Raw genomic sequence first — 22,084 nt, forward strand, 5'->3', positions numbered from 1 at the left:
TGGCAAGCACTTCAAACAGTGAGATCGCATACAGCAAGAGAGAGATGCATTAATGGATGAAAAAAAATAGTGTAAGAGTTTCTACATGGCATAAGTTCTATAGATCTTGAGTCTTCGGCCCAGACGTGATTCATCCACACTGCGTGTGCAACCGGTCTTTACGGTCCCGTAACCAAAGAGCATATAAAAACATGGCAAAATAAGCCTCAAAAGTTATTAAAGATGCAACAGCGTCAATGCAGAGTACAAATGCATCACAGGATATGCATGTATTTGTGTAATTTATGGAGAGCTTACAAACCGGGTATCAAATAAGTTACACATGGCATAAAAAGGCTTAGTAATACTACTTTCTTCTGACATCAACACTCTTGAATAACATCCGGTTTCAAAGAGGAAAGGCTTTATTGCCATTGAGGGTAAAATAATTAACTTTGCTAACTACACATGATATTATATGACACTTTACTGAGTCATGAGTGCAGGAAAAGGATGCATGTCAAGGATGACAGGTGGTCGATAACTAGAAAGTTGTTACTGGTGTTTCAGAAGCAGGAATGTGGAGTGACCTCACTCTGCCTGAGGACCATGTGTCACTGCACATCACACTCATGTACGCAAACAAAGCTCAGCTGACAACACACACTGTAGACCGTTCTAGACTGGATTGTGGGCTGGACTTTGATGGGGAAAAGGGGAACAAGATTTCACATTGCACCATATTGATCTTTTGTTCTTACCAGCCAGCGTCCGTTATTTGAAGGGTGGTAGAAGGATGCTATACTACTGAAGAGCCCATTAAGCTGTTTCTGGGCCTGTTTCTGTGAGCCGCCCTGAAAAAGATGACAAAGAATATTATAGAATGTGATCTGTAATATAAATGCGCCTCTTTAATAATTAACCTATTTATAGGAGTGTGACTCATGAAGCTTACCAGCATGGAGGAAATCCAGAGGACCACGTGACCGATATCATAGGAGTTGGTCAAGTATCTGGGAACGACCATTTGGCTGGTGCCAACAGGCAGATTGAAGCTACGTAGGATCCTGGTAAAGATCTGAAACCAGACAACAAAGTATTAGTAGTACACAATGCTCCAATGTCTTTAGATTATCATCTATAGTAAGGCTCAAACGTTTGGGGTCAGTAAGAATTTATTTATTTTTTGGGTGGAAAGAAATTAATACTAATTCACTAATACTAATAAATTAATTCAACAAGGGTTTCAAATAAATGCTATTCTTTTGAACTTTTTATTGAGGAAAGAATCCTGAAAAATGTATCACGGTTTCTACAAAAACATTAAGCAGCACAACTGTCTTTAACAATAACTATGTTTCCATTCAAAATTGCGAATTTAACTTGTGTGAAATTGGAAAATCGCATCCCATGTGTTTAAGAGAACAAAACCGTAATTTCCTAAGAAATTGGCACAAAATATCTGTAATAAAAATGGAAGTTGCTGCAATCAGGGAAGCCATTGTGGCTCTTTTTTCTTACATCATAAATGACTTGCATCTCAGAGCACGCAGACAAAACGCAATAAACACGATCATGTTATCTTGCATTCGGATGCCTCGTGTTTAGGAATGCAATCGTGTGGGACGCTTCTGGGAGGTCATTATACCAAATCATTTTGATGACAGACTTTGGTTCAGGCATTTCAGAATGATCAAGCCAACATTTGAAATGCTATGCAATAAAATTGGTCCACTGGTTAGTTTAGTTATCCAATCACATCCACTGTTGAGGTAAAGTCTGTTGTTCATCAAGGGATTTATTTGGTAAATGTGTTTCCATCATAGTTTATACTTGTCATCTTATTGGATTAAACAAAAAGATATCCACCTCAATTGAGCGCATACGTTTTTTTTACGCATTTTTACAATTTATGTGCATCTTGGCATTTCCATCCAGCCTTTTTTTTAATGCGATATCCCAAAACGCACATAAAAATAGGTGGATGGAAACAGCTCTTGGTTGTTTCTTGAGCACCAAATCAGCATATTAGAATGATTCCTGAAGGATCATGTGACCTTGAAGACTGGGGTAATGATGCTGAAAATTCTGCTTTGCCATCACAGGAATAAAATACAATTTAAAATATATTCAAATAGAAAACCGTTAATTTGAAAGGTAATTATATTTCACAATATTACCGTTTGAACTGTATTGAGCAAATTATTGCCTTGGTGAGCATAAGATACGGTGGCCGAGAGAGCTCAACGCGCTGCAAATGAATAAAACACATGCAAACAGAAAAAAACGCATGCAAACAGAAAAAAACGCATGCAAACAGAAAAAAACACATGCAAATAGAAAAAAAAACACCAGCGAATAAGAAAACATCTTCATCAGTTTTACAACTCACGTGCGTCCCAATACTCACAACACAACCAAATACGGAAACGCGCTGCAATTACAGAAACGCGCTGCAAAAGTTCACAACAAAACCAAATACAGAAACGCGCTGCAAATAGAACAGAACACAACGGAAATGTTTCCGGGGAACCCAATAAGTGACGGACGGACGGCTAGGACATGCTTACAGCTGTCTACTTTTATTTATTTATTTTTATTATTTTTTTGCAAAACATACAAAGATGACACGTTTATGACATACAACTTTGTAACGTTATACAATATACAAAATGTATTTGCGATATGTTCAATGTCATAAGAATACTAAAAAGAACAATGAGCTGAAGACTAAAATAAATAAATAAATAAAAAAGATAGAGAAAAAGAACGAGGAAAAGACATTAATCTATACATCAGTTACATTGAACACATTTTGAAATTTTTCATAAGTTTCATGAGAAATGTTAGAATGTAGCTATAGGTCCAAATATGAGACGGCAAGTTTTAAAGTTGAGACACTCACACAAAGATATAACACATATTTTAAAAACTTTGTTGTATAAAATGTATATTTATTTGCAACAGTTATGTTAACAGCATTAATACTATATTTCTGGTAAGAACAGCTATTCAGCTGATGGACACGCGCTGCGTTGTCATGGGAACATCCCAGGTGAAAATAATGAGGAAATTACGTTGTCTTTCGTTGCTCCCTTCATCAACATAATGGCACACAAGTGCCCCGCTCACTCCAAAGTGCCCAATTCAAGGGCTCTGCCCTTTTAAGAGAGTAACGTTAGGGCATAGGTAAAGCCAGAGCCCGCGTCTCTCTGGTAAAGCTTGCGAGCCGTCCGTCCGTCACTTATTAGGTTCCCCGGAAACATTTCCGTTGTGTTCTGTTCTATTTGCAGCGCGTTTCTATATTTGGTTTTGTTGTGAACTTTTGCAGCGCGTTTCTGTAATTGCAGCGCGTTGTGTTGTGAGTATTGGGACGCACGTGAGTTGTAAAACTGATGAAGATGTTTTCTTATTCGCTGGTGTTTTTTTTCTATTTGCATGTGTTTTTTTCTGTTTGCATGCGTTTTTTTCTGTTTGCATGTGTTTTATTCATTTGCAGCGCGTTGAGCTCTCTCGGCCACCGTAATAAGAGACTTCTTTCGACCCCAAAAATTTGAAAGGTAGTGTATATAAGCAGGACAGTACCTTGGGAATGTATGGATCCCAGTTCACATAGCCAATGTTGTCATTAGCTAGACGTGCAAAAAGATTCACTAGATTCTGCAAGAGGAAACAGAGGATAGAAAGCCGATGGTGAAATAATATTTTGCACTTAACAAATGAATTCACGAATGAGGAGTACTTACACCCTCCCAAGCGGGCAGGTTTTGCACTGAGACCCAGAGATCCATCAGTTCATCAAACCATAACCTAAAACATGCACAAATACTCCCATTACCCCAGGGTCATACTTGTTGGCTGCACTTTATGAATGAAGAGTAATTTGTAAATAGACTGCAATCCTCTTTTTTCATTACTAGATTGCAAAAGAGGGTCTTACTTGAAGCCCTTGTGATGCTGTTCTGGGGACATGATGGTGGGCAAGAAGAGCTCAAAGTACCCGATGGCCTTCTGCATAGTGACATCAAATGGACACAGTAACGGTCGCCACTCATCAAGCATCTCCTGTGTGGCGGACTCAGGGAAATAACTACACACACACACACACACACACACACACATACACACAAACATGAGATCAAAATCACATGCCACTTTCTTAGATCCATGGTTATTTATTTGTTACGTGACCTCTTGCAAAACGATGAAAAGTGCTTGTTATATGAACAAAATGGTATAATGTGTTAAGAGAGCTGTAATCGGCTCAGTGTGAAAGCTGTGGGCTTGACTAACAACGCCTGATTACATGATTCTTTCAACAGCACAACGGAAAGGGGATTAACACAATGTGCAATTCTTTTGTGAAAGGGCTCGAACATTTATAGGTACATTAGTGAATGAAAGAGGATTGAAAGAGAACTCACAGTCTGCAGCTCTTTACTAGTGTCTTCAACACATTCTCAACCGAGCTAGAGGGAGAGAACATGGGAGAAACAGAGAAAGAAAGAAAAATAAGTGCATTAATATAATATGAAAGGCAAGGCTCATTTGAGGTTGAAGCAAAACATATGCGATTAGACCACGTGCAAAGCAGAAACCCAACTACGGTTCGTTTTGTGAAAGTGTAAATGAGAGATTCCCAACACCAGCGCCTGGGCACAGGAGTGCAAAATGCCAGGTTATCAGGTTCTCCTCATGTACTTTTTATAACTGAGCTCAAAAACGTAGAGTACAGTCACAATGCATTAACAGCCAATTCAAAGCTAATCCTAAATACATATTCACTTTACCTTGTTAAAGTTGGCCAAGTTGTTTAAACTTTTAGCTGGGGGTTATGCATTACGAATACAAGAATGTTATTAAATACTGCAAATAGGGAAAGGTCAGGATGGTGGACTAGTTCATAAGGATAACTAGTTTTAGCTTTGGTATTTTTGGCTGTGGCTTCTAAGTCCATAGTATTTTTGTGAGGACTATGATAGTATTTTAGTATAAAATGTTATAAATATTCAGCCAAATTATTGTTCGATATCAGCTGCTTTTTTTAATGCAAGAACACATGATGAACGTCTCCTTAAAATGCATCCGCTTGGGGTCTACTGGATCTTATTCATTGCTCAATTAAAAAGGATAGTTCACCCAAAAATGAAATTCAGTCATCATTTCCTCACCTGCAAGTCAATCCAAAACTGTATGACTGACTTTATTCACTGGCACAAAAATATATATATATTGAGAAATGTCTCAAAATTAATACATTCAATGGAAATTACAACGTTGTTTGGTTTGCAAAATTCTTCCAAATATCTTTGTGTGTGTGTGTGTGTGTGTGTGTGTGTGTGTGTGTGTGTGTTCTTCCACAGGAATAAAGTCATACAGATTTGCAACAACATGAGACAGAGTAAATATTAATGAAAGAATTTCAGTTTTGTGGACTATCCCTTTAAACAAGCTAATAAACTAGTTGATAATTAAAATATGTTGTCTTCCACATCCCTAGTTCTAAAAATACACCCCCAGTGATACTTAGCAGCTGTTGATCTTCCTCTCAGTGCAAGTGTAAACAAACACCTTCCACATTCAGCGGCAGCGCACTATCATTTCGGACGGGATTAAAATAGAACACAATGATACCAGAACCCAAGGGGAAAATTGGCAAAAGTTGTGTGACCTTGTCCTCTAAAACAGCGAGCCAAAGTGATCCGACCCACATTTACAGCCTGACCTAAAAGAAACACGACTGACACCAGACTGTGTTACATTTCCCAAAAGCATTGTGAGCTTCACCCAAAATGTAGTATGACATTCATTCTTCTTCGGAACACAAAAGGAGATATTCAAATGTGTCAGTGTTTTTTGTAGAAGTCAAAGGGCTCCAATGTTCTTTGGTTCCCAAACTTAACAAAATATCTTCTTTTGTGTTTTAGGTGAACTGTCCCACAATACCATTGGTACCAGTGGTCTCTATAGAGTGCATTAGGGCCCGTCCACATTTTCAGCAGTGTTGGCTCCGGAAGTATATTTTTCCAATTCATTTTTCCCATAGTGTTTTAATAATAATAATAATAATTTTTAAAGCGTTATAAGCCGCAAACCAAACCAACCAGCTACGAGGTGAATCATAACATTACAAACTTTTATTTAAAAGCAAAAAAGTATTAGAAAATCTGACCAAAAAAAAAACAAAGCTATAAGACTGTGTACCCCAATGACAAAATCTAATTAAAATTGAAGATGAAATATAAAACTATTCATTTAAAATTGTTGACAATATATTAAAGGTGGTATCAGTGATTTCAGGCCCAAAAATATTTTTATCACATTCATCTAATCTTTCCTAACGATCCGCTAGCTGCCCGCCCCATAAGCATGCCGTCAAAAAAACGCGTCTCTGTAGGCAGCCTAGGCTCTGAGATCTGCACACAAAAACAAATGGTTTAGCCAAACACTCAAAACCAAAACAAATAGTGTTCCAACCAATCACCGACAGGGGGAGGGTGTTGTGAGGTTTTGAGCCAGCTTTTTCTTCAGCTCTGACTTCACGTGCAGCCGTGCACGAGCACAAAACTTCACAACAACCTCCCCCTGTCGGTGATTGGTTGGAACACTATTTGTTTTGGTTTTGATTGTTTGGCTAAACCATTTGTTTTTGTGTGCAGATCTCAGAGCCTAGGCTGCCTACAGAGACGCGTTTTTTTGACGGCATGCTTATGGGGCGGGCAGCTAGCGGATCGTTAGGAAAGATTAGATGAATGTGATACAAATATTTTTGGGCCTGAAATCACTGATACCACCTTTAAGTATATTGCAAAATATGCATACATGAAAAATAACTTGAAATAATGCAAATGGAGGCTTCAACAAAACAACCTCACAGCTCACAGTACTTTAAAGGTCTTTAAAGGTTTATAAGTTTTGTTAAAAACAATTTGCCTATGGAGAAAATGAATGTAGTTTTTACTTCCGGAACACAACTGTTGCATTCTAAAGGCTTACGATGCTTTTGGGAAACACAGCCCTGAATTTTCTTTAAAATAACCCTTCGCCCACCTGTGAAAACAATCAAAAGATTCTTAGATTAACAGAATGAAGTCACAGCAATGAGTCTATCCCATTCCTTGAGTTTTTTTTTTTTTAAGGTTTCTGTCATTGTGCAGCTATAGTTTGTCAGGAGAAATCTGTAGCCTAAATATAAAGAACTGACTGACACCTCTGAGCCACCAGGAATTGTGTTTGACAGACAAAGATGAATTATTAGAAACTTTAAAGGGAGCACCATTTCCTGATCTGTTTGTGAAACATGTTATTAAGTGGATATGACTAGGCAACTAAAAGAACAAAGATTATAAGTACAAACCCAGGTGTAAGCTGTGGTGGGATTTGTCATTTAGATAGTTGATTTGCTTTTAATTTTGGACACATGCAATTAAACATGAGCGACTGCCCTTGGAAAAGTACAGTGCAACATGTAAAACAGGGCTGTGCTTACCGCTTCCGCACAATACTAAGCATTTTTTGTTTAGTTGAGGCTTCTGCTCGATAACTGAATGTGAGAAAAGGAAAAATGCATAAGCCAATGCTGCACATACCAATAGCATAAATCTTACAGTTGTAATTGTTTAACAGGTTCTTCTAAGAATGCTGTGTGTTAAATGGATATGGTTGTGTAATGAGAATCAGCAGTGCTCATTAAAAGGCTCAAACTCAAATTTGGAAAGATAAGAATAATACAAGCAAATTGCTAAATCTTAGGCAGTGTCAGGGTCCTCTTTTTCCTTGAACCAAATGTTGCACTGACAAGTATTTTTTCCCCATGATATCAACTTGCCCTGTACAATGAACCATGTGTCATATCCATACAGAATGTTCACCATACAGAAAACACTTTCCATCTCTGCAAATATGATATGAAATATACTTGTTTGCATATTTTTTGTTATGTTTTTTTTCCTGCTGAATAGGTTTAAATAAGGTAGATTACTACACTTTAACTGGTAGCTGAACGCAGAATCAAATTAGCTAAAATATCTAATAAACAAACTTTCAATTGTGGGTCAGGAATGTGTAAAACTTTGTGAATGATGGCCAGATGGCATATTCTGATCATCAGGTACCATGCTATGAAAAAAAGAGTATCCAGTCACATATAAAATGTTGTTCCATGGACATTAGACTTGTAAGCAAAGTTCACAAGAAACTAGAATCAGTGAGAGATAGAAAGATGAAAAAAGAGGGACTTACTTTGGGAACCAGTTAAGACCAAGATGCTCTGTTTTGGAGTACAGGATACTCTCATAGAGATCGTACAAAGGCCTCCAAGGCAACTCCAAATCATCCCGGGACAGCAGTTCTTTCTTTCTGTACATTAGAAAAGAGTTTTCAGAAAACAGAAAAAAAAAAATCAGAACTAGGGCTGTCAATTTAAAACATTAGTGGGCTCTACACTAACATTTGTTTTTTAGCTAAACTTAAAAACATTTAGGAGCACAGTCAAAGATTTAGGAGCACCTTGTGATCAATGACAGAAATCAACCTTCCCATTATGAGGTGATATTTTACTCCTTAAAATGACTTGCCGGGGCATTTTTTATCCTTTGTAAGGGCATTTCTTCTAACCTTATTAAATGTGTCATCTTTTATGTCAAATTCATAAATTTATATTTATAAATTGAGTTAAAATAATAATACACAATCAGGAAGAATAAGTTACCAATCAAATGAAAACAGTATCAACAAAATTCATCTTTGCAGTGCAGAGGTGGCATTAAAGAACAAAAAAAGTGGCATTTAGGTATATTTACAGACTGTTTAATAAGGTTCAGAAGTGGCATGAATGCATTTAATTGAATGATAACAATGTTAAGAGATTAATGTTTTAAATAGAAGGTTTCATAAACGAAACACCCGTGTTTGCTCGGAGATATGCGCAGCGGCAGGTCACTTAATATAAACTTCATGTTTATTGAATTGTTGTATAAAATCAATATTACATTTGCAAACTCCCTTTATAATCATTAAAAAGCTGTCACTCATCTCAGTTCATCGTGATTTAACAAACTTCCCTTATAATCAATAAAGTTGTCTAGACTACACAATGAATCTCTTATTTACATCGTGTCTGTACTTTGTTATAATGAGAGGATTCGCGAGCTTGCAAACTCCAGCGTTTTGAGCGGTGTGTGGATTTTAACTTGAACGCCTCTGATTGGCCATTGTGTCTAAAGAAATCAACAGATATGTCAGTGATTGGCTGCATTGCTCAACGCTGTAAAAACACGTTCTCTCATCATCACACTCTTCAGAGTGCAAACACAAATTTGCACTGGCGCATTTGCAAAATCTGTCAGGCCAATATCCTAAATACTTTTTCACAGTCGCATGCAGTAATTTTCAATCGCAAATGCGACTGATTTGGTTGCACTGTAGAGCCCGGATTAATCATGGTCTGGGGGCTTGTGTTCAATTATGACAATGGTCAGGTGTATGTTGGGGACACTTTCACATACTTAAGTAAGTTGACAAGGAGTCGTGCAAAGCTCTGCATCATGCTGATCTCCAGGTTGGGGATGGTGACCAGCTCGTACAGAAGCTTGATGAAGAGCACATGGTCCTCCTTGCTGAACTTCCTCCCGTACAGCCGAAGGTACCTATCAAGGAGCAGAGATCATGTCATACGAGTGGAAAACAGAGAACAGGAGAGGAAAAGCATGATTCACAAAACAAAATCTTGCATATTCTCTAGAGTACAGTACATAGTCCACAGAAGGCACACTATTTCTAAAACAAATCAAACTTCATTTTAAGTTTGATCTTAAAATCATCGCAATAAAGCAGTGATAAACAACCAAATATGAAAGTGAGCATCCACCACACCACAACACATTATGAAAAAGCATTGGGGGAAAAAAACTTTTGTTTGGGAGGGAAGCACATATGGCTATCAGTTATCTGTTGGAGCCATTCTGACCTTTTCACTAACCATGTAAGCACAAAGACATGATCATGAGAAAAACAGAGAGCGCTGTGTGTCTGAATAAAGCTGAGTCAGGCTAGCATGTCAAAAAAATGATTGAAACGGGTCATCAAAATAGATTATATAAGAGAGCCTTTGAAAACACTCAACTAAATGATAAAAGCTCGCACTTATTCCCATTTGAGCCTTTTTGTTGTATGGCATACAAATATTTCCTTTTCAACTATTAAACTGTAAAGCCATGGCAAACAATATTTATGCTAGAGCAGGTGTGTGTGTGTATATAGATAGATAGATAGATAGATAGATAGATAGATAGATTTTGATATATATACACAAACATACATAACCGTTAAAATGTTTAGGTCTGTAAAAAAAACTTGCAATGCAAGTCTCATACTTAAATACAAAAATTATATTTGAACCAAACACAACACAGTTGGGTGTATATTAATATTAACAATGCATATATTTTCGCTTTCTGCTCGCTCTGCACTCAAAAACGATCATGGGCTCAATGCTGAATCACTTGGCGAATCAATCTAAATGAAGCAGAGTCATCGGTCAGAATTAAACACGGACCACTCACTTATTCACTGAATCGGGTCGAATGACTCACTAAACTGTAGATTATATCCATCCACTTACAACATGCTGCAAATACACAACCTTTTAGGAAACACTTTTTCACGGCCTTGAATTTAATCTAATGATGAGGTAAGAGGCCAAATGGATACGAAATTGGGTTTGTAAACATATATTGCCCATTTAAGCAGAGATACTCTGTCAAGTATTTTGTATAATACAAACTCTCCAGCAGTTAGTGTGGGAGCAAAGCCACTGTGGTAATACACTTATACGTGTGATCATACAATAATCATACGAAGGGTCCCATTTAAATGTTATGCAGCATGCACAAGAAACTCATGAAAGACTTTAAGTGTCATTAAATATATAATGACACAGATTAACAATTCATTACAATTTATTTCATTATGAAAATGTATTTAAAAAAATGAAACATAAAACGTAAGCATGCGGCATTTTAATAGAACAATATATCCTTTATCTGACCTTTAAAGAGAGTCTTAAGTTAACCATAAAATAAAGTCCCATATCCTTCTGTCTGTTGTTCAACACGGTGAAAACTGACCATGAATCACTTCAATTTTAATAAGAAACATATTAAATTGGTCGAAATGAATAAAGGCAAGCCATAAAGGCATGAAATTAATATGTAGTCAGATAAAGTCTTTTTAAAGACTCCATATTCAACCACTAGTTGCAGTGATGCATGTGGCAGCTGCTTATCCAGCACTAATGTTAGCCCTCGTTAGCTGATTAGCTAGCTTAGAAATGAGCTTACAACAGTCCCACTTTTCCTGCCTTTTTACCGACTGAAGCCACTCTGACAAACTAGACCAACGAAATATTACGCTCGATATTATGAAAGGTCATTATGGAGTGCTAGCAGATGGATATGTGATGTTTACGTGTAAGCAAGCTGAGTGACTCAGGTAGCGCTTAGCCTTTAGCTCGCGAGCTAACGGCTACAAGCTACCTGAGTCACTCTGCTGTCCCTGCTGTTTATTAACAAACCAGATTAAGTTGCCACATCAAAGCATTTTTTGAGTCTTGAATATACTCACGTGGATAGTTTCCGGGTCCAAAATAAAACTCCTGGCCATAACTCACGGAACTGGACAGCCCGACCCAAGTTCCCTTTAATCTGGGCCAAAATGTCATTGGATTCGCGGTCTAGTTTATCTGCGTAGGGGAGAAGTTTGTTGTAAACGATCTCTTTCTGAGGGACAAAACCTAATATCTCGGCCTGCTCCTTTTTCATATTACGATTCCCAAAATAAATAACGTTATCCTCTTCTGACGTGTCCGGCTTATTTCCTTCCCCTCTTGACAGAAGTTCCCTTGACAAATCTTTGTTTTATTCACAAAATCCGCTACTTTCGCATAAGTGCCGTTATTGTGGAGCGGGATTCAGATCAAAACGGGTTACTTCGACAGATCTGTCTTTCTGACCTCTTGTGTTAAACACATTAGCTTCAGTCACCTACATAGAGAAGTCTCCCCTCACTCTCTTGACACATATTACGAGTCACACGGACAGACACACACACACTCACATAAACACACGCTCAACCTCACATACATAACACACTAGCGGGTGCAACAATGAGCCATGAGCGGCGCGCCCTCTACTGGTGTTTAGCGGCACATTCAGCAATCACAACATGGCCCGTGAAAATGTTCAAAAGCGTGAAATGAAATTAAGGGATAGTTCACCTAAAAACGAAAATTTTGACATGTAATAGTTTCTTTCTTCTATTAAACACAAAGGAAGATATTTTAAAGAATGTTGGTAATCGAACAGTTGACTGACGGACCGGTAGCCATTGAATGTCTACCGTCAACTGTCTGGATACAAACATTCTTTAAAATGTCCTCTTTTGTGCTCACCAGAAAAAAAGAAACTCATACAGGTTTGGAACAACATGAAGGTGAGTAAATGACAACATTTTCATTTTGGGGTAAACGTTTTGATTAATGATTATTTCTTTTAAATTTGGAAATGTTAGTAGGCTAGGCCTAAAGATTTTTGTCTCTTCCCTCAGCTGTTCTGCCAACAAAACCTAATAAAAAAATTCAAATTGTAAAATTTTCCCACATAATATTAATGTTTTTTTTATATAAAAATATATAGCTGCAAAGGGGGATTATAGTAGACTATTTTGATTCTTCAATGTCAGAACTTTTTTGTTGCAGTTTTTACATTACCTCATAGTGTATAGAGTAGCCTATGCATCAAAAATAACTAAAGTTTTAGAAAGCGTCACTGTAGTTAGTTGGGAAAAAACATCTCTTTTCTTGTTCTGTTTCTAAAATAAACATGTCCTTTTTACCAAAGAAATTCTCTGAACATCTAGGCATGACACAAGCTTTGTTTGTATACTGGTCCCTTCACTTTGTTTAAACAGTTTATCCGAGGCAATGATACTAACGAGATAACTTAAATCCGCTTTGGTTATTTCCTTGTGCACTGACCCAGTGCACTACTATTCACTTGACCTAGTGTCATGGCAGACGAAGGGACGAGTGTTCTGTGCATTCACCCTTCAGCAGCTCTTTCTTAATTTGATCAAGCATTTGAATGAGCACTCAATTGTAGAGATGGGTGCATTTCTGTATCTCAGTGGGCCTTCTGTATCACAATTTAATTAAAATGTTCTCATGTTTCATTTTGTGTTCAGCTCTCAAGTGATTTACAGTTTCTCACAGATATTTAATCTCGATGAAGATCTCCAGTCAATGAAAAATTAGCATATACTTAGCAGAGAAAATATATAGATGCCACATTCCCACAGCTCCTTTGCACAACAGATTCCTCAAGGTCATTTATTTACCTATCAACCACACACCCTACTTTTCCAACCAATAGGGAAATTCCATACAGAGATTCCAGCTAATCAGATGCACTGACCTTTTAGCATTCAGCCAATCAGGTCCTTTGCCTGGAGGGTTATTGCATTCCAGGTAAAGCAGATTTGCATGGCCTGATCATGGGTGTTGTTAATGAGATTCTGGATTAACAGCCACCACTTGTAAGTCTCTAAATTATGGTTGTGTGTGATGTAACAAAGAATACAGCACCTGAAACGACCAGTAATTGAATGCATATCAAATAACAGAATAATCACATGCTAATTTTTTCAGGTCCCTCCAAGCTTCTATGAAGTCACTCATAACTTGCTAGCATGTATACAAAATGTATGTTCATGGTATGAGCAAAAGTGTTGATACAAATTATTTGCAACAATGGCTATTACTGTGTGCTTAAATCAGAGTTGTTTTCTTAGATGTAGAAATGTCCTCAATCCCCAGTCGGACAGACAGGAAGCGGCTCCTTGGCCATACAACATGTTTAGCCTTGACTTTGATTGGATCATGTGACTTTTAAATCCCACTTGACCCAACAAATTTAAAGCCTTCACACCCGGTGTCCCAATTGTGCTCTTGTGGACTTATTTGGCAGAGCTCATTTATTTTTTGATAACTACTTTCAGTTTGTGCCATTGATCACTTGCATTCCTAATATAAAAACAGTGATCGATAGAAGGAAGCTTGACAAGATTTAGCTGTTGAGATTTTGGTGAAATTAAAATGACAATTTATTTATTATAAAACAATTGGAAATGTATTTTTGTTAATGTGAACCAAGGTTTTAAACAGAAATATGTCAAATTGAAGAATAAAAAAAGAATGCAAAGGTCTACTACTACTATTACTAGTCTACTACACACTCACTTGAGGAACAACAGTGCCCTCTGCTGGTCTTTGTGTACTAATATCTGAAGTGTTTTTTTTTTTTTTCTATGCAAGTAGCAAATAAATGTATTTGAGAACAAGAACTCCAAGTTGGAAATTAAGATTACCACAATAAAACATTTAGTTAAATAATTTAAACAACAGGTCTTCTACTCAAGGGCTTTTAATTCTTTCCAAACTATGTTTGTAGCACACATTGCCTGTGGAAAATCACAGAGTGCCTAAAGTGACCTGGACATGATGTAAAAATAAGAAAGAACTTTTGCGTTCCATTGATAAACTTTGCATTCGCTTGCAACACTCTGAGAAACTTTTTCGAGTGAATGCAAAGTATTGGAATATAATTTTTCTTCCCATTTCATTCCTTTCCATTATGTCAATTTAGGGGACCCGTAGAAAACAAACTAGTGTAACCATTCATTTCAAATGAAAAGTGATTAAGCAAGTCCAGATTAAGAAACAGACAAAGTATTTATTATCTACATAATACAGTGTTTATTTGCACCAATATTTATTTATATCACAAATATATCTTTAAAATGCAGACTAGCATCTGTCTTTATATAAACTGTACATGAAGGCAAGGCACTATACAACGCAGAATAGAAAGACATTTTCTCTTATTCCACAATTTCATTCAATCCTGTTTGAAGAGACACACACTGTATAGATTTACAAACAATCTCCCATGAACAGTACACACATAGGGTTCTCAAGTTCAAGCATCTGTCTGGAAGGTTAAACGCATCTTGAGGTCATTTATGAAAGCAGATATGAACGTACTTGCATAAAGTGCTCTTTTGAGCTTTCTTACATTCAGATAATAACTAAAAGGCTTTTTTTGAATTTATAGGGGGTTTATGTTAAGCTGAGGGCTGCCTTGTGCGTGTTGGACGGTGAATGACCATGTGGACAAAGCAATGCAGAAAAATAAAAACGGGAGGAAAACAAGCTGGAAGCACTCAAAACAAAACAAAAATTCACAGATAAAAACAAAAATGGAGAAAATGGGAAAGAAATGTGCTACAAGAGGCTGGTAAACCCTTGCTAATCTCAGTCTTTTCTTCTTACTTCAGCTCCATTTCACTTCCCTGTGTGGTTTGACAGGTAGATATTCACTTGCGCTTGTCCCGTCTTGATCAAAAGGAATGAGAAGGTCTTCACTTGCAGATTCAATCCCAATCAGCAGTTCCAAGTGCAGTCAGATTTCCTCTAAAACAATCCTTTGGCTTTCTTCACATTCACTTGCTTCCATCCTGGCAATGCCTCATATTCACTTCTTGTCATCTCCAATGCTTTCTGTAGAGAACATATACACATATATACATTTAGGAATAAGGATTTAATAAAAACACGCAAATGACATAGAAGTGGTAAATCACACTAAGGAATCTCAGAAATGCTGAAAAATGGTTGAATAATCACACACACAAACACAACAGCTGTAGGATATTGGTTACTGCCATTCACCAATCCAAAAATGGAAACGTCCATTAGAGTACAAAGTATTTAAAGTAGGAATGCACAATTTATTAACAGCATAAGGTATCAGTCAGTGTTGGGTATTTAATTGTTCATACTCATTTCATAAGGAATCTAAAAACTTTATACAGTACATTATAATGTTGTGATACCCACAATCACATGTAGCATTTAAAACGATAATTTTTTTTTTAGACAAAATAGCATAGATTAGCCATTTACTGGTAATTGGCCATAACATAAAAATAATTACTGGCTTATTAATTTTACTATCAGTTGATGTGAAAACTGGAGAACATATACAGTCTGGTGTCAGTAAGATTTTTGTAATGTTTTTGAGAAGTCTGTTATGCTCACCAAGCACCAAGGCTGCATTTATTTGAGAGAGAGAAACACACACACACACACACACACACACTCGCGACTGCCAGCAGATTTGAAAGCCTGATGATGGAAAGAGCTCATGAGGAGCAAGAATTTTAAAAGGGACGCCGAAGTTGCCTGCTTTCTTCTCAACAGGTAATTCAGCCTATTTGTGTAAATTCAAAGTTTTATAGTTGCTTGGCTAACTAAGGCATGGTTGTGCATAACGCTAGAACGTCTAGGAATAATACGGCCACCGTAGGAGTTAAAACGCCCTCGGAATGGGAGGGGCTAGAAAGTAATATTCAGTATAGTCATGAACAATTTCACCACTAGATGGGAGAAAATCTTACACAGTGTAACTTTAATCGGGTAATCATTCATATTCCTGAATCTGTATTAAATTGAGAAATGTAACTGATTTCCATTCAGTTTAGCTTGTTTCCACTGAAACACAATAACAAAAAACATCTTGTGTTTATTAAGAATGTGACTGACATGGCTATTTTGTGATATTTATAGAGATTAAGGTCTACATAAGGTGAATCTGCAGCTTCAAGTTCAGCCCGAAATGATGAAAATTATGTCATCCTTTATTCACCCTCTAGTTATTCCAAACCTGCATGAATTTCTTTCTTCTGCTGCACACAAAAGAAGATAGAGTGAAGAATGTTGGTAACCAGACAGTTGATGGTAGCCATTGACTTCCATGGTATTTATTTCCTATTATGGAAATCAATGGCCGCCGTCAACTTTCTGGTTACCAACATTCTTTAAAATATTTTATTTTGTGTTCAACAGAAGAAAGAAACTCATACAGGTTTGGAACAGCTTGAGGGTGAGTACATGATGACAATTTTCATTTTGGGCTGAACTATCCCTTTAAAGAAATTTTCATTGAAAAAACCTAAAGCTCTTTTATTCTACAAGATAAACTTGTTACTTGAATGCTATGTAGTTTCACAGAAAATTAACTGAGATATAGTTAATGGCTATAGCTCAGAGTTGTTTGTTCCTCTTCATGAAGAGTTTAGCTCCAACACACCTGTCTGGAAGTTCTATTTCATTCTTACTGACCACCAGAGGCAGTGCTTCTCACTGAATATTATCTCTCTTGCTCATGCACAGGTCGAGTCTAATAACAACAAAGTCATCACATGACCAGGTACTTCATGGGGATCCCCTCTATTTAACCCCGTGACATCCTGCAAACTGTCCCTATAATCTTCTCGCATACGTGCAAAGATTGCAGGTAGAAGGAAAAACTTTCATTCAGAATACTTGGATTCCATCTTTCACAGCCTCATAACAATCATTTTTGTTGGAGCTGCATGTTGTGCGTCCTCCAGAGGCTGTGGCGGATTGAAGACAAACTTACTTTCTTGGAACACATCTGTTTATTCCGATCACTGCCAGAGCGCGGTAAGTTGCTTACATAAACACCGGATGTTGTTTCTTTTATGAAACATGTATATATGGCATCTCAGAGTGGTTTCACTCCATAGAAAAGCCATAGTGATTAATTATAGTGAACATTAAGAGTGTTTGCGCTCCAGGAACAACAATATATTTTTCGTTACAGACCGGCGGTGTGCTCTGCAGCTGGTTGTATTCATATAGAGCATTCAATTTAGGCAAGTAATATTTGTATAGATTATATAGCTTTACATATGTAGCTGTGTACATGACAATTTAATTGTTTTTTGTTTGTTTTTCTTTGATATAGGCATATAAATTATATTTCTCGCAGTTGCATTATATATGCATTACATGTTTTCGCTCTGTTTTCTGTACTGCTACCTAGTACTTCTATCAACAGTGAGCTAAAGTATTAACTATAAAAAAATTATAATTATTTCAGTTATAGAATTTATGTGGCACCCAGAGTGTTCTTGCTCTGGCTTCAGTAAAGCACTGCTGTGGCAGTATGGAACAGCTTAGCCGGACATGCACTGTGTGCAGGGCCACTTTACAGCAGGACGATGGACATGACTGCTGTCCATCCTGCTTAGGCTTGGAACATTTGAAGCAGGGTCTCACTGATGATGCCTGTATGAACTGTAGCACCATGTTGTGGGAACGGAGAACTTCCAGACTAGCTGCAGTTGAGGCACTCTTGACCTCAGATGCGCCTCGGCAGGGAAAAGTGACGTCTAAGCGGAAAAGGGTGGAAGCAGTGAGTGTCTCCACCAGTAAGAGACATAGAGAGGATGAAGAGACATTTAGCCAATAAAGTGGAGGTTTTGACCTCAGAGTTTGCCCAGATTAAGTCTTTAATATTAAATCTGCAACCAAGGGAGGCACCATCACCGATGTTGGAAAATCCCAGTTCCTGAGGAGGAGGAGGATATGCTGTCTATGGCAGCCTCTCAAAACCAGTTTTGTGAGGAGGCTAATGAAGAATTCACTCAGGGATCCACTCTCATGATGACTCTCAGAACACGGCACGAGGTTCAGCGGAAGGAGTACAATCAGATCAGGATGAAGTGAGACAAGCCATCCAGATTGCGTTGGCACGATTAAGCCTGGACACTGCCCATACAGTGGCAGCTCCCTCCAGTGCCTTTTTCATAGGGACAGCAAAACCATCTGCTCTTTGCATACCCCCATCCAAAGATTATATTGAGGAACTACAGAGGTGCTGGGCTAATCCCAAGTTACTTACTCACCATACCACAGCAAGCAGGGTCCTGGCAGCTATGCACGAATCGGACTTATGGCCTGGGTCAGATGCCTAAAGTGGATCCATTTATTGCCTCTTTCATCACATCACTGGAAGAGGCTTGGAGACCTAATGCTCGCTGCCCACGACCTCAGAGCAGAATCACAGATGATCTTCTTAGTCAAGCGTTCAATACTGCAGCACGCATGGGTCGGATAGGGAATTCGCTCTGCCATCTTATGCTGGTGCTGTCCCAGTCTAAGATCCCAAGCCACAACAGACATAAATACCCTGGAGCTACAAGCAGTGCAATTAGCTCTGAAGCACTTTGCGCCGGCCCTACTGAACCGCCATATTCTCATCAGAACAGACAATACATCGGTGGAATATCATATCAACCATCAAGGCGGCACGAGGTCCAGCCAGTCTCTGAGAGTAGCACAAGACCTTCTGACATGGGCCTTCCTTCGGTTCACAAGCATCAGGGCGATGCATATACCGGGGGTGTCGAATGTGGTGGCAGACTTCTTGTCTCACTACAGACCTTTGCCAGGAGAATGGAGACTCAATCCAGAAGTAGTTCAGATGGTTTGGCGACAATTTGGCAGAGCACTGGTGGATCTCTTTGCCTCAGAGACCTCGACCCACTGCCCCCTGTGGTTTTCCTGGACAGAGAAGTCCAGCCCATTGGGTCAGGATGCGTTAGAGCATGCCTGGCCAAATCTTCTACTCTATGCCTTTCCACCGAACCCCTTAATTCTGCCAACTCTCCAGAGTTCTTCAAGGGCACCACAGGATTCTCCTAGTGGCACCGAACTAGCCAGGCAGGCCTTGGTTCCCAATGTTATGCCGGCTTCTCAATGGGGAGCCCCGGAGCCTACCCAGGAGGCAGGACCTGCTCCTTCAGTTGAAGGGGCAGATTTGGCACCCATCCCCAGATCGGCTACAGCTCTATGTCTGGCCACTGAGGAGCCAGAGTTCCTTTTGAAGTCTTGTGATGTTAAGGTGCAAAACATAATCCTGAATTCTAGAGCACCTTCCACCAGGAATATCTATGCTTGTAGGTGGAAGCCTTTCACTGACTGGTGTACACCAAGAGGGTTGGTCCCAGACCACTGCCCGGTGCCAATGGTATGTTTTCTGCAGTCCCTGCTAGACAATAACAGGGCTCCCTCTACCCTAATGGTATATGTGGCTGCAATTTCTGCCCAGCATATAAAGGTAAATGATCAATCACTAGGGTCACATATTCTAATCACCCGCTTTCTGAGAGGTGCTCAGCGATTGCACCCTGCTCCAACTGTTAGGGTGCCCTCATGGGATCTCAGTCTGGTTAAGAACATTTACACAACACCCCTTTGAACCAATGGAGCATTGTGACCTGAAGTGGCTTTCAATAAAGACTGGATTCTTCTTGGCAATAACGTTAGCCAAACGTTTTGGTGAGCTCCACGCATTGTCAACCAATATGTCCTGTATGCGTTGGAATGCGGATGGAACAATGGTGACATTGTGGCCTAACCCCTCATTCCTACCCAAAAGGCTCTCAACATAATTTAGGAATCAACCAATTGAGTTGGTAGCACTCAATCGTTCTGTGTCTGACACACAAGATAGCAATCCAACGGAACAATTATGTCCAGTGCGAGCCCTTCGGGGCTATCTGAGAGCCACAGAGAAACTGCGACAGTCACACCAACTCTTTCTCTGCTATGGCGGGCCAAGAAAAAGGCAGCCTCTGTCAAAACAGAGGTTGTCACACTGGGTGGTGGAGGCCATTGTCCAGGCAAATAAGGACAACAACATGACATTGCCAGCCGGCATAAAATGCCATTCGACGAGAAGTATCTCAACATCTTGGGCAGCATTAAAAGGTGTCCCTCTAATGGACATTTGTGCAGCGGCTAATTGGTCATCCACTGATACCTTCTCCAGATACTACAGGGTTAATGAGGCCGCCCCTGGTGCTATGGAAGCGGCAGTCCTGTTGGGACCCTCAACTTCGGCTTAAGGTTAGGAGCAGCCTCCTCGTGACCTTGTTGTTATGAGCCATCCAGTTGGAAGCACTGCCTCTGGCGGTCAGTAAGAACAAAATAGAACGAAAGTTACGTATGTAACTACGGTTCTATGAGTTCTGGATGACCGCCAGAGCACCCTGTCACTCGGAATCTTGCGAGAAGATTCTGGAGAAACAGTTTGCAGGATGTCACGGGGTTAAATAGAGGGGATCCCCATGACGTACCTGGTCCTGTGATGACTTTGTTGTTATTAGATTCGACCTGTGCATGAGCAAGAGAGATAATATTCAGTGGGAAGCACTGCCTCTGGCGGTCATCCAGAACTCATAGAACCGTAGTTACATACGTAACTTCCTACCCCTCATTCCTACCCAAAAGGCTCTCAACATCATTTAGGAATAGACCAATTGAGTTGGTAGCACTCAATCGTTCTGTGTCTGACACACAAGATAGCAATCCAATGGAACAATTATGTCCAGTGCGAGCCCTTCGGGGCTATCTGAGAGCCACAGAGAAACTGCGACAGTCAGACCAACTCTTTCTCTGCTATGGCAGGCCAAGAAAAAGGTAGCCTCTGTCAAAACAGAGGTTGTCACACTGGGTGGTGGAGGCCATTGTCCAGGCAAATAAGGACAACAACATGACATTGCCAGCCGGCATAAAATGCCATTCGACGAGAAGTATCTCAACATCTTGGGCAGCATTAAAAGGTGTCCCTCTAATGGACATTTGTGCAGCAGCTAATTGGTCATCCACTGATACCTTCTCCAGATACTACAGGGTTAATGTGGCCGCCCCTGGTGCTATGGAAGCGGCAGTCCTGTTGGGACCCTCAACTTCGGCTTAAGGTTAGGAGCAGCCTCCTCGTGACCTTGTTGTTATGAGCCATCCAGTTGGAAGCACTCAGTAAGAACAAAATAGAACGAAAGTTACGTATGTAACTACGGTTCTATGAGTTCTGGATGACCGCCAGAGCACCCTGTCACTCGGAATCTTGCGAGAAGATTCCGCAATTTTATTTTTAAAGGTTGAAATGATTTTGTCATATTTCTTTCTTTTTTAAAGACTGATCTTTTAATATATTTTTGTCATTGATTGATTGAATAAATAAATAAATTGACTCAACTGCAGGAAAGGTGTCATTTATATTTTAAAAGGTTTTCACCAAATTTTTAAATGGTCAGAAATTTGTTGACGCACCATTGAAGTGTAGTTGAAATATTAATGTTGTTTCAACATTATCTTAGTACATCAGATGGCAACATT

At 39.0% G+C, this 22,084-nt stretch overlaps 2 protein-coding genes across 20 annotated transcripts in view; both read right to left on the reverse strand.

Annotated features, from left to right (window-relative positions):
* psme4b (proteasome activator subunit 4b) overlaps nt 1-12,121 on the reverse strand; it is a 31,852-nt gene extending 19,731 nt beyond the window's left edge. The window contains exons 1-10 of one of the 2 annotated variants that reach the window (XM_081393239.1): nt 11,602-12,121; nt 9,486-9,626; nt 8,221-8,337; nt 7,469-7,522; nt 4,404-4,448; nt 3,920-4,069; nt 3,726-3,789; nt 3,565-3,639; nt 935-1,057; nt 741-833 (exon numbers count right to left, since the gene is read on the reverse strand). In XM_081393239.1, the coding sequence (XP_081249365.1) occupies nt 741-833; nt 935-1,057; nt 3,565-3,639; nt 3,726-3,789; nt 3,920-4,069; nt 4,404-4,448; nt 7,469-7,522; nt 8,221-8,337; nt 9,486-9,626; nt 11,602-11,798 (1,059 nt within the window). In that variant the 5' untranslated portion in view covers nt 11,799-12,121. The remainder of the gene's footprint in view (nt 1-740; nt 834-934; nt 1,058-3,564; nt 3,640-3,725; nt 3,790-3,919; nt 4,070-4,403; nt 4,449-7,468; nt 7,523-8,220; nt 8,338-9,485; nt 9,627-11,601) is intronic. The other variant, XM_081393240.1, reaches the window with a different exon arrangement.
* Nucleotides 12,122-14,338: 2,217 nt separating this feature from the next.
* Nucleotides 14,339-22,084, reverse strand: part of svila (supervillin a) — an 82,912-nt gene continuing 75,166 nt past the window's right edge. For 12 of the 18 annotated variants that reach the window (XM_081393644.1, XM_081393642.1, XM_081393637.1 and 9 more), the window contains one exon: nt 14,345-15,592. In XM_081393644.1, the coding sequence (XP_081249770.1) occupies nt 15,506-15,592 (87 nt within the window). In that variant the 3' untranslated portion in view covers nt 14,345-15,505. Of the gene's footprint in view, nt 15,593-22,084 lie in introns of all 18 variants that reach the window. The other 6 variants (XM_081393643.1, XM_081393641.1, XM_081393646.1 and 3 more) reach the window with 2 other exon arrangements.

The sequence above is a fragment of the Scardinius erythrophthalmus genome, assembly GCF_964197995.2.
Source record: "Scardinius erythrophthalmus genome assembly, chromosome: 18".
NCBI classification, from domain to species: domain Eukaryota; kingdom Metazoa; phylum Chordata; class Actinopteri; order Cypriniformes; family Leuciscidae; genus Scardinius; species Scardinius erythrophthalmus.